At 41.4% G+C, this 13,661-nt stretch overlaps 1 protein-coding gene across 1 annotated transcript in view; it reads right to left on the bottom strand.

The window, feature by feature from the left end:
- GOLGA5 (golgin A5) overlaps window positions 1-12,563 on the bottom strand; it is a 32,876-nt gene extending 20,313 nt beyond the window's left edge. Inside the window, exons 1-4 of the mRNA XM_058740109.1 lie at window positions 12,359-12,563; window positions 9,666-10,239; window positions 2,373-2,600; window positions 156-375 (exon numbers count right to left, since the gene is read on the bottom strand). Of these exons, the coding sequence (XP_058596092.1) occupies window positions 156-375; window positions 2,373-2,600; window positions 9,666-10,209 (992 nt within the window). The 5' untranslated portion in view covers window positions 10,210-10,239; window positions 12,359-12,563. The remainder of the gene's footprint in view (window positions 1-155; window positions 376-2,372; window positions 2,601-9,665; window positions 10,240-12,358) is intronic.
- Window positions 12,564-13,661: the final 1,098 nt, after the last annotated feature.

The raw sequence follows: 13,661 nt of genomic DNA, 5'->3' as shown, positions 1-13,661 counted from the left end.
CACACACATTTCACATTAAAAAAAACATAAATTTCCCCTCTGTAAATTTCAAAAGCTAAGTTTCCACAAAGTGGGATATACTACAGTGTTTATCATTACTTGTATTGGAAAGAAACTTCCCAGCCCCCTTGTTCATGACTTCTAGAGTGAGCTACCTCGATTTTTCGCTCTGTAAGGCTTCCAGGGCTTCTGTGCGGGAGCTCAGTAGCTGGTCGGCTTCCTGCAGCCTCACTTTCAGCACACCCAGCTGTGAGTCCTTTGCGGCCACTGCTTCAGTCAGATCGTCGACCTGGGCTCGAAGTTCTCGAGTTATTCGATCACTCTTTGAGTGGTCAACATTCCACTTTTCAACCCTTGCTCTTGCTTTGTTTAATTCTAAAAAAGACAGAGAGAAATGTCTCTATCCAAGCAGACACGCCTTTCTCACAGCACACACAGATTCTCCTCTGCGCCTTTAGGACTGACTACCAAAATTGGGGGCTTAGACGTATCTTCAGACTATTTGCTCCAAATGGGATACTCACTTCTCAAGGCCAACACTCACATCTACATTACAGTTAAGAGGCTGGAACAGGGCATGATAATAGCTGCTCTTCTACAAAAAAAATTTTTTTTGAGACATAGCATAAAGTATTTGGGAGCCAAAACCAGTATAGAGCAGAATTCACAACACTAAAATGGTCGGTGGATTCGTAGAGTTCTGCTACAGACAGGACGAATGCAAATCCAAACCAAGGGCATACGCTCCAGTAAGACCAAACAAACAAAGTCAAAACCTGAAGATAAACACAGGAAAGAATCTGTTTCTCTCAATCATCGTAGCAAAAAGATGCTATTTTTTAAAATGTTTTATTTTTTGAGAGAGTGCAAGTGGGGGAGGGGCAGAGAGAGAGGGAGACAGAGGATCCGAAGTGAGTTTTTGCCGACTAGAGAGAGCCTGATGCAGGGCTCGAACCCACAAACCATGAGATCATGACCTGAGCCAAAGTCAGACGCTCAACCAACTGAGCCACCTGGGCACCCCAAAAAGATGCTTTTTTTTTAAAAAAGTTTTTTTCGTCCTTATTTATTTCTGAGAGAGAGAGAAAGAGAGAGACAGAGTGCGAGTGGGGGAGATGCAGAGAGATGGAGACACAGACTCCAAAGCAGGTTCCAGGCTCTGCGCTGTCAGCACAGTGCCCAACATGGGGCTTGAACTCACAGACGATGAGATCATGACCCAAGCTGAAGTCGGATGCCTAACCGACTGAGCCACCCAGGTGCCCTCTATTTTTTAAATCTAGAAAGAACAGTGCAGTAAAGATTTCCACATCCTTACATATGATCTGTAACAACAGTCTGCCGGCAAAACAAAATTAACATCAAAGCAAACTCTACATGGTCTCAGGAAAGGCTCTATTTCTATGTCCACGTTAGTCTGGTAAAGTGAAGTTTTTTCTAAAGTCAGCCCAACAAGTCTTAAACTTCCTTCCTCTTGTACTCTTCTGGGCCTCCATCCACGTCTTGGCCAAACTTTCCCACTGTCCCTACACTCCTTTCTAATCACTGCCAGGATCCAGGGCAGAGACTTGTCTTATTTTCCCTTGGCCACACTTACATTAACATTAACATATTCCCCACCACTACCTCACTTGTGGGATTTTTTTTTTTACTTTTAAATTATCTGTTTCTGAGGAATCCAAGGGTTTTCTACTCTAGGGCCACTTCACTGCACATTTCGAGACAGTACTTTTCAAACTGAATTCCATGTTTGCTTCACAGCCCAGGAGCAGTGCAATACCGTGACCTCGCCCACTGGTGCCCACTACTTTGTTTAATCACACCTTTGGTTCATGAGCAGCTCCCCCTGAATGCTCAGAATAAATCGATCCAATGAATCAGATGATTACTGATGTTCCGTTCTCAGTCCCTAAATTTCATGATTCCTAAAGAATGACCAAACAGGGGCGCCTGGGTGGCTCAGTCGGTTGAGCGCCGACTTTGGCTCAGGTCACGATCTCGGGGTCCGTGAGTTCGAGCCCCGCATCGGGCCCCTGTGCTGACGGCTCGGAGCCCAGAGCCTGTTTCAGATTCTGTGTCTCCCTCTCTCTGCCCCTCCCATGTTCATGCTCTGTCTCTCTCTGTCTCAAAAATGAATAAAAAACGTTAAAAAAAAATTTAAAAAAAAAAAGAATGACCAAACAAGCCAATGTTCTGGTTCAGGTCGGTGGGAGGATGACTGGTCTCACTTCTAAATCTGGGCCCTGTTTCTATGAAAATGCTATTTTATAAGTCTCATCTGAAATATTTCTCTAAGTTTTGATGTAATCAAATCTTCGTTTATTTTTGAAATGTTAAATTCCTAACCCTGCACAATTGAAATAAGGCTCTACCTTCTTGAGTTTCCTTGGATCTTTGAAGTAATGAGGCCATTTCTTGATTTAAAGACTGAACCTCATTCCTCAACAGTTGGTTCTCCAACCGAAGATTAGACAGTTCATGTGATTTGCCGTCAGGAGTAGGTGCTGGATTGTGGTCAGTGCAGGCAGCACTTGATGATACATTTTCCTTTGAAGAATCCTCTTGAACTTCATGGCCAGAATCTGAATTATTAGAGGTTTCTGTAAAAAAAAAAAAAAAATACACTTTTGTTACACCAGAACAGGCACTGCATACACATTAGTAGCTTACTTTGGTAGAATGCCTTTTGGCTCAAGTCAACTGCTACAGCTAAAATGACAGCTTAAATTTAAATAAAATACAGGGTAAATTTTCAATAGACTTCCTTCTGATGAAATTTCATTGTCCTACTTGGAGGCTACAGACCTCTAAGGATCTCAAAGTCTGGATATACTGAATGAATGGTGATGCAGAACAGACACAAGAATACAGTTCTGGGAAGGAGAAAACCAGAGAGGATTCAAGTGGTTGGACTTAGGTAAAAAGGGTTTCAGTCTCCCTTTGGGCTTTAAAGTATTTTCTTAAAAAAAGAGACAAGTCCCAACAGTGAAAATACTGGAAAGGCACAAAAGAACAGCTGTGGGTTTCAAGGCAAGGAGAGTAATAATATGTCGGAGCAATTTGTTACATACCAAACTTGAGTCTAAAAGGTCTTACTCAAGGAGCTAGAGATTCATAAATTCAGATTCATCCTGCTTTTGTTACAAAATGTGATACAGATGCATTTTTAACTTGCTCTAAAAAAACTAGGTACAGTTATATAGCTAAATGATAAAATGGACGAAAATAGTAACAGTACAGGCGAAAGAGCTGACACTTCAGAAAGGAAGATAAACTACTGACCCATAATCGTATAAAAAAGTTCTCAACATCATCAGTGATCAAGGAAAAATGCAGATTGAAACCACGAGAACCAATGCACACCCACTAAAATGGCTACAATTAAGAGGACGATGCCAAATGCTGACAAAGACACGGAGCAGCCAGAGCTCTCCTAGATTTTACTGGTGGGAGCACAAAATGGTATAACCACTGTGGGAAAAGGTTTCAGTTTCTTATGAAATTAAATATGCAGCTACCATTTCGCCTAGTAATTCCCTTCCTAGGTTTCCACTTCCTAGAGACATGAAAACATTTTCCAGACAAGAACAAAAATGGTCATAACAGCTTTATTTACAATAACCCAAAACTGGAAACAATCCACTGTCCATAAAAGAGACTAAAGTGTGGTATACTCAGAACAAATTACTGATATATCCATGGATCTTACTAATGTGGTGAGGAAAAAGATAAGAAAGTGGACATACTATATGATTCCATTTATATGGAAGTTTTAGGAGAAAAACGAAGGTGAAAAAAATCAGAACAGTGGTAGTTGGGGAAATGGGGTAGAAAGATGAACTGGAAAGAGACATGAGGCAAAGGGACAAAGGAAATGTTATTTATCATAATAAAAGTGTGGGTTACACAGGCATAGCCATTTATCTGTATAGCTAAGATTTGTGCATTTCAATATACAGAAAAAAATTATGAGAAATTGAAATCTGAACAATGACTAGGTATTAGGTGATACTGAGGAATTATTAAAATTTTAGGGTGATTATGGTGTGGATGTTTGTTTTTAAAGCTTGCATCTCTCTAGGGTCATCAAATGAAATATTTCTAGAAGAAATGATGGGAGATCTGTGATTTGTTTCAAAATAATTCTGTGGCGGGTAGAGGAAGGGATGGAAAACGGGAGGGTATAAAAGAAATAAGAACGGCTGTAAACTGTTTAGATAATGTAGTCAGATAATAGGTATTATTGGAGGGAGTCATCAAAATCTACTTTGATATATCTGAAATTTCCAAAATCAAAATTTAAAAAAAAAAAAATTTTTTTTTTAATGTTTATTTATTTTTGAGACAGAGAGAGACAGAGCATGAGCAGGGAAGGGGCAGAAAGAGAGGGTGACACAGAATGTGAAGCAGGCTCCAGGTTTTGAGCTGTCAGCACAGAGCCCGACGTGGGGCTCAAAGTCACCAACTGTGAGATCGTGACCTGAGCCAAAGTCAGACGCTTAACCGACTGAGCCACCCAGACGCCCCAAAATCAAAATTTTTTTAAAGAAATAAAGTATATATCCAAAACTGTGGGATATATATAAAGTGGTATTTAAAAAGACATTTATAGGGGTACCTGGGTGGTTCAGTTGGTTGAGCATCCGACTCTTGATTTCGGCTCAGGTCATGAACCCAGCGTTGTAGGATTAAGCCCTTCATTAGGCTCTGAGCGGACAGCACAGAACCTGCTTGGGATTTTCTCTCTCCCCATTTCTCTGCCCCTTCCCTGCTTGCTCTCTCTCAAAATAAATAAATAAATACACATTTTAAAAAAATAAATAAAAAGACATTTTTTGTATTTAATATATACATCAAAAATGAAAGGAAGAAAATGAGTTAAAGGCTATAAAAGCAGAATAAAACCTGGGGCGCCAGGGTGGCTCAGTTGGTTAAGCATCTGACTTCAGCTCAGGTCATGATCTCACGGTTCATGGGTATGAGCCGTGCCATTGGGTCCTGTGCTGACAGCTCAGAGCCTGGAGCCTGCTTCGGATTCTGTCTCCTTCTCTCTTTGCTCCTCCCCCTACTTACACTCAGTCTCTCTCTCTCTCTCAAAAATACACACACACACACACACACACACACACACAATTTTAAAACAGAATAAACCCCAAAGCAAAAATTAACAATAAAGACCAGAAATTAACAAAATAGAAATCTGCTAGAGATAATTAAAATGGTCTTTTGAGGGACATATCACAAACATTATGCCAATAAATTTTTAAACGTATATGATGTTGAAACCTATCAAATTGTATACTTAAGTATGTGTAGTTAATTATATGTCAGTTATACTTCATTAACACTGTTTAAAAAAATAGGCATTTATCACAGTGCCAGATACTGATATTCTTCTAGTAGTATCTGTGATCAAGCTTTGGTTTCTGCAGGGTTAGTATGAATGATTAGGTTGGTGTCCAATTGGGTTAAGGTTTCAGCTATGACCCTTTTACTATTTTCCTAAAATTAAGTAAAATAAATACAATCCCCCAAAGTACATATGAAATAGACAAACTCTTAGGAAAAAAAATGTAACTCACCAAAAACAGAGGAAATGGAAAACCAATAGAATCAACAGTTAAAACTCCAGACCTGATGGTTTTACCAGTGAGTTCCAGCAAAATTCAGGAAATAAATAATCTCGGTTTTACATCAAATAACTAAGACAACAGAAAAAGAGGGAACACTTTCAAATTCATTTTATAAGGCTAACATAACTGTAACACTAAAACCTAACAGTATTACAGGTCACTCTCACTTATGAAATAAATGCAAAAATCCTAACTGGAATATTAGCAAACTCAAAGTCAAGTCTGGTTTTAGGTTTTAAAAAAGTCAATTGATTTGTATCCAATATTAATATTAAGGAACAAAAAGCATATTAAAAAATCATATGATATACATACAGGAAAAAACACTGTAAAAATTCAACATAAAAACTCAAATTAGAGGGATAGCTGGGTGATTCAGTAGGTTAACCGGTTTCACCAGCTGTGGGTTTGACCCCTATGTTGTGCTAACAGCTCGGAGCCTGCTTGGCATTCTCACTCTCTCCCTCTCTCCGTCCCCCTTCCCGCTTGCTCTCGCTCTCAAAATAAATAAACTTAAGAAAACACAACTCAAACTAGATACACATAGATACAGTATTCACCTGATAAAAAGTACCTATAAAAAAACTAACATAGACATTGTATTTGGTTAAACTGTCAAACCATGGTTAAGACAAAGAACAAGATACTGGTTCTCAGCCCAAGCCAATGCAGTGAGGCAAGAAAGAGATTCTTTTTAAAGATTAAAGGGTTAAGAAGGAACCAAACTGTCACTATCCACAGATACTGTGTTGTTGAAAATCTGAATGTACAGAAAAATAAAAGATTAAGAGCTATGTAGGCTGCTGTGTGTCAAAAGCCAATACATCAGGAACAGAAAGTAAAACTTTAAAAAGGATGCCATCTACAAGTTTCAAAAAATATAAACTACCAGGAATAAATCTGACAAAAAATATGCAAGACTTTCATGAAGAAAATGATAAAATCTTAAAGAAAGACACTTAAAAACTAAGTTGAAATTGTACCATGTTATGATGGGTGAGAAACCTCAGTTTTGTAAAGATGCTAATTCTCACCCAAACGGAAGCAATAGACTCCCAATAAAAAGGCCATAAGAATTTTTGTGAAACTTGGAAAGCAAATTCTAAAATGAATATGGATGTACAAAAAAGTCCAAGAATAGCTAAAACATTCTTGAAAGACCAGATGGGAGAAATTGCTCTAGGAGATATCAAAACACTATAAAACTACATGAATTAAGACAGCGTGGCATTGGCACAAAATGCCAGGGGTGATATTGCAGATTGACAGGGAAAGGAAATATTTTCAATGACTAATGCTGAGATAACAGTATGGGGGGAAAAATGGAACTAGATAGGCATCCACCTTACACCGTTTATCTAAAAAAACCCCAAATTTTAAATAAACATAAAAATATGAAAGGCAAAACTATAAAACCTTTAGAATACAGGAAAATATCCTTATGGCCTTAGGACAGGAAAAAATTTTCTAAGACACAAAAAAACATACCACAAAGAAAAGAACGCTAAATTCATGTACATTAAGAACTCTACTGAGATACCACAGAGAGAAGTGGGGGAAAACCAAGGTAAAACGGAAGGAGGTGTAGAAAGAATCACCATCTGGAATATATAAAGGATATCTATGAATCAATAAGGAAAAAGACAAATGGTCCATTGGAAAAAATTGATCAAAAGACTTGAATAGCACTTCCCAGAAGACGAAACCTGCATAGTTAAATATCTGAAAAGATGCTCAACCTCATTAGTAAGGAGAAAAATAACAACACACCTGATTAACAAAACACAGTCACTGAAAATATCCAATGTTGGTGAAAATGCAGAGCAGAAGCAATATTAACCATAGTTTTTCAAGTATAAATTGGTACACCTCTTGAGAAAACAATTCTGGTATACTACCGTACCTGGAACCCTGTCACACCCTACAACCCAGCAATTCCATTTATAGACGTTTCTAGGCATCCTAGGGCACTGCTTCTCAACCTAGGGTGATTTTGCTCCCAAGGGACATTTGGCGATATAGATATAGATATAGATATATAGATATAGATATAGATAGATAGACAGGCAGACATAGAGAGGGGGGCGGGGAAGAGAGAGACATTTTTGGTTATCACAATTGGGGATGCTACTGGCATCGAATGGATTAAGAGGCCAGGGATGGTGCCTCCTACAACAAAGATTTATTCCACCCAACAGTCCCAAGATTGAGACCCTGCCCTAGAGAAACAAAACTTCATCATTATAACTCCCACGTATTAACTGATTCTAACTCCTTTCCCTGTCAACAGGTTTCCTGTGACTCCTTTACAATCAAATGTAAAGCGGTTTTCCTTAAAAGTAGAAAAATATCATCAACTTTCTTTGAAAGACCTCTATTAGCATCCCATTGCTATGGCACTTACAATTTACCTGGCCCTAGTAATCTCCTGGAAAACAACAACAAAAATATCATATGCCCTACCTCCAGCCCCGGAAAATCCGATTCAAGAAGTCTGGGGAGGCACACAATAATTCACTTTTCTTAATCACACAAGTGCTTCTAACGCATGTTGTCCAGGGACCACTCTTTAAGAGAGAATGATGTATACGAATAATGGGTTTAAACATGTAAACGGAGGCATACAAGGGCCTTCACAAACAGCTCCCAACCTTCTTTGCTACCTTCGTTTTCTTTTGCTGTCTCCTACACACTGTGCCCACAACAACTACTCTACCAAACGTGTACAGAATCTCTGCATTGAATGCTGTCTCCAACCCCTCTTCTTTTTCACCTGGAAACTTCTACTCATTCTTTGAGACTCAACTCAAACCACAGACCCCCTGTGAATCCTTACCTGAATACCTTACTTTCTCCTTAATGGCTCCACAATACTCTAACCGTATTTCAATTTCTGTATTTACTATACTATATACTAATATACTATAGTTTTGTTGTCGTCGTTGTTGTTGTTGAGAAAGGGGGGGTGGGCAGAGGGAGAAGAGGACGGAGGATCCAAGTGGGCCCTGCGCTGAGAGCAGTGAGCCTGATGCAGGGGCTCAAACTCACGAACTGTAAGATCATGACCTGAGCTGAAGACAGACCCTCAACCGACTGAGCCACCCAGGTGCCCCATAAATTATGTTTACATGTCTCTCTCGCCCTCTTGACCCTGTTAAAAAGAAATTTAGGAGTGTGTGTACATAGTCAACTGTTACTGCATGATCCTGTCTTGAAAGCCCCAAACACTTGCCTCTTTACCACTTTATCTTGACAGATTTTATTCACCAACAGCCAGGACTACGGGAGAAGCTTTAATATTTAAGAAAATAACAAGCTTCCAATAATCACCAACTTTATAAAGAATCTCTGCAAGAACCTACCGTGTGTTTGCTATTTTAAAATGGTTAGTAGGTACCTGAATTAGCCATATTACCACGTTAACCTCATTTTTGCAGGTGAGAAGATCTATATATACAGGTAATTTCACAGCAATGAAAACCAGAATTCTAAACTGTTACTTCACGACCAGGTCAATGCCTTCAACCCTTCAACTCGGATCGAAGTTCAGTCTCTCAGCTTCATTTCTGAGGGATGCAAGGGGTAAACACACACACACACACACACAGAAAAAGCCCTCACAATCCAGAATAAATGTGAAGGACATCCTCCTATTTTATCATCCCAAAAAGAAATGAATTGAGATAGTTCCAAGTCCAAAATTATGTTTTCTTTCAGATTTCAAAATTGTCTTTTTTTTTTTTTTTTTTTGTAGTTTAAAATATCTTAGAGAATCATCCTGGGCAGAATTTCTTAGATGCTAGGCTGGGTAAAGGCACCCAACAGACAACATTCAAAGGTCCCTATTATAACTGTACACTGACTAATGGCTTCCGTGTTGTCTATCACGTTCATTCCACATTTTAGAAGCTGCCTTTACACCAGTGGGGAAAGGTAACATAACAGAGGATGAGAAACACTACCAGAACATTTCAGGTTATGACACGTCCCATTTGCTTAACTCTAAAAGAAACCAGAGGGCTGATTAACTACCATCGCCTTGGCTCCTAGAAGGATTTTCCTCAACGGTTTTGACGGTGGTCACGCTGGTGTTCACGGAACCGACACTTGCTGTCCGAGAACTCTGAAGGACAGGTGTCTTGCTCCTTTCTTTTTTGATTTCCACCCTCCCGGTAGGCTCCTTCTGTGAACTATTAAGAAAGTCAAACAGCAGCTCATCATCAGGTTCTGACTTTTTTCTTCGAACAAACTGGGATGAAGGCCTAGGAACAGATGTGTTTTCAACAGAATGAGAGGTCTCCACTGATGTCCTAGATCCTACTTTCACATTTGCTGTGCCAGCTAAGAGAGTGGCTTTCTGATTTCTAATGTTATCAGCTGCTGAGGAAATATAAGCAGCTTTAGATCCAGTCTGATAAGTCAAATCTGTATTTTGCTGAAGTTCAGGGTAGTCAGCATTTTTGTTATATGTGATATTGCCGGTGTTCTCTTTTCTACTGAGAGCTGTTGCAGCCCCTTGATCAACTCGATTTAAAAGATCTTCTGCCTTCCCAGCAAGATCAGCAAACCAGGACATGATGGTAGCAGAATAATCCTATTGGTGAACCTGTAAAAAGGACATAAAGTGGTCAGTATGGCATAACAGCAGAGCACAGCAGTGAAGACCAGGCTCCGGAGTCAGACAGTCCTGGACTGAAAGCCTAGCGCTGCCCCTTACTAGCTATGTAACCTTGAGCAAACGACTTCACTGAAACTGAGAACCTTTACCTGGAAAATGAGGAAAATAAGTGTATTCACATTATAGGACAGCTTTAAGATGAAGTAATCTATAAAAAAAACTCTGCAAAAGGCCTAACACAGTAGACACTCATTTTAGTAGTTGCTATTACCATAATAATTACAGCTATCTCTACTGTACTGTTATAACTCCTATTTCAACAATAGGCAAATGTTACTGTAGCAAACGTAAGTAGCAAATAATCAATATAGTAAAATTCCAGCTCAACCAAATAAAAAGAATTCCTTGAAGTTTGTTTTAAGGTGCTAAAACTTGAAGAAACTTCCGATTGATACTAAATCTCCATGTTTAAATGCAGCAGTATTATGGATAATTTAGATGTGCACATATATAATCTGTCTAAAGTACACTTACAATAATTTACATTCTCAGTACCTACTATGTGCACACTGGCTAAGTTCAGAATAAAAAAAATGACTGCACAGCCATTTATTTGATAAATAGATCTGAGTACTTTTTGGTGTGCCAGAATGAATCGGAATGATGAAGTCATTAGTCCTTACAGATACAGAAGTGTACTAAAAAAGTCAACAACCATTTCTTGAATGTGCACATTGTTGTGCCTGGCACGCTCTTTCGTCATTAACTCTTTCTTGTTCTTAAACTTCACCTGAATGTCATGAGCTCCAAAACACAGTTCTCTTTCTCTCCATCTAGATTAGGTTCTATCATTCTCTGTTCGCATGCTAGGCTTTACTCTCACAAACTTCCATGTTTTATATGATTTTTTTTTCTGTCTCTTCCTATTGGAAAGAGGAGGAGGGAAGTGGCTGGATGAAGGCCAGGTCTGTTTTGCTTACCACTGAATTCTCAGCACACAGCAGGCATCCATAAATACTGCTGAATGTAGTTTGTATGTCAAATGCCATACAATCATTACCTTTATCACACATAATTTTCACAACCACATTACGTAGTAAGTAGCAGTATTCTTTTTTCACAAACGGGGAAAAGATTTAGAAAGATCCCAGAGTTTCGATGGCAGCTTAGCAACTCAAATCTAAGTCAGCCAAACCCAGTTTTTTTTTTTAACCGCTGCCTTTCCCATCTAGCCTCTCAGTAACTGAATAACCTCAAGAAGAAACTCACCCTCTAAACCTGTTCCTTACAAAATGGGACTATTATATACCTGTATATTTCACAGTTTATGTGACCTCAAATGAAAATGGAGGTGCAGTGCTCTGTAACATGTAAAACTCTTTACAGATGTCAAGTATTATTCTCAGACATTGGTGGCGATTGGGCGGCAAATGATCCTTACTAATTAAAGGAGTCAAAGCATACTTATTAACCCCCCATATCTCGCCTCCTATTTTAAAGTTAATGGGGGCTTTAAAACAAAACCCCATGCCTTAATGTTGATTATCCAATTAAATACAAACAGCAGTCCTGGGCACTTGCCCCACTGACAACTCCAGCGGACTTCAGAGGTGCAGTGCCCCCAAGTAATTAATTTCTCAGGCATTGCCCCAGGAAATGGCCCACAGGGACGGAGATGAAGAGAGGGTGACAGTGCGTGGGCTGGGGATGGGTCCGCAGACAGCAGTGGCAGGGTCTGCTTCGAAGGCCAGGTGTCAACACAGAGGAAGGGAGGCTGGGGGTCAGTCGGTCGGTCCCAGGGACTTTGTCGTCAACAGATCTCAGGTAGGCGAGTACAGACCCCCGCTTCGCTCCCCACCTGCCAGGCTGAACCTCTGGAGGGGGAGGAGCTGCCAAACCCGGCTGGGGGCGGGGGGCGGGGAGGGAGGAGAGGGCAGGGCACCAAACAATGCCGGCTGAGGCCCCAGGGGGCTCTCCTGCCCTCTCCCTCAGCCCCCCAAAAGCGCAGAGACCAGAGTCTCCGCTTAGGGGACGCCAACCCCGCACCTACGGCCGTTAACGCCCTAGGCGGATCCGTCCGGCCCACTGGGCTCAGCTGCCGCCTCACCTGAGGACTCCGGAGCGGCTGCACCGCGGCCTCGTCGCCCGCCAGGGCCGCCCCCCACCTCGGCAGCCGGCGGCTAGAGGGCCCGGCAGACGAAACCTGGTCCCGGCCCGGCCGCGGCCCCGCTACTCTTCCGGGAGACGTGGAAGGGCGGCGAGGACCCCAAAACAGAGTGGCTTCCGAGCTGCCTGAGCGGCCCGGGACCGACAACAACCACCTGGAGGCGACTCAGGCGGTGGCGCCGGCGGCTGCGGGGGCCTCGCTCTTGGCCACGCCCTTCTTCCGCCTGGTGCGTGTGACGTAGCTCTCCTCCCTTGGAGGACGACGGTCTGCACGCGGCCGGCATAACATTGTAGGCCACGCCCCCCAGGGGGCGGGGCCCTGGGCGGCACCGCGGGGTGACTGAGGCGGTACCCCGCCTGGAAGGAATTTGAGGCCTGAGTTGGGCGGGGCGTGAGACCTAGGTGGACCCCCAGCCTTCACCTTTCCCTCTTCGCCTGCCAGTTTTTAGGGTAAGGATGCTGAGGACCCAGGGCAGGAGATGGGAATACAGAAAACAAGATCCCTGAGTTCCTGGAGATTCCTTTCTAGTGGCAGAGACGGATTTTAAATAAACCAATGACTGAACAAGACGATTTTAAGAACGCTATCAAAGTTGTACAGACAAAAAGGGAGAAGTGACTGGAGGTGGAGGAAACACTTTAAATGGTGTGATCTCTCTGAAGAGGTGACCTTTAAGCCGAGACCCAAACGATGGAAAAGACCCATAATGGGTCTTTCCATACAGCAATATTGTAGCCATGTTATGCATACAGTTCCTAGAATACTTGAAAATAGTCTAAAATCCACACTCAATAATTAAATACTCAGCTCCTGCTATGGTGCACAGGATTGGGCTAATTTGGCTCTAATTGTTGGCAAGCCTACAACATAGTCCCATACATCCCCATTTTCAGGTTGAGGAAACTAAGGCTCAAAGAGGTTAAGTAGCTTGTCTAAAATCATCTGTCTTAATGAGGAGTCCACAGTCCTCGAAAGCTTGTGCCCTTAGACTCAGTGTTTTATATTCTCCAATTGAATATTGGGAGTGATTACAATTCCTGTTTCTCTTCTTCCCAAGTCAGGTTCAGCCCAGTCTAGCGAATGGAAACACTTTCAGCAGCAGCTGGAAGTGATAATAATAAGGGCTCAGTTTCTGAGCCCTTATTAAGTGCAGAATACGGTTTTGCATCGGATGTGCCTCACCTCATTTAATTCTTGGAAGGCAGCTATGCTCACCACTATACCACCAACACTCACCTCATTT

Source organism: Neofelis nebulosa, chromosome 7 (genome assembly GCF_028018385.1).
Source record: "Neofelis nebulosa isolate mNeoNeb1 chromosome 7, mNeoNeb1.pri, whole genome shotgun sequence".
In the NCBI taxonomy this organism is placed as follows: domain Eukaryota; kingdom Metazoa; phylum Chordata; class Mammalia; order Carnivora; family Felidae; genus Neofelis; species Neofelis nebulosa.
The sequence above is the reverse complement of the archived record's forward strand: the minus strand, read 5'-3'. Positions and strand labels throughout refer to the sequence as shown.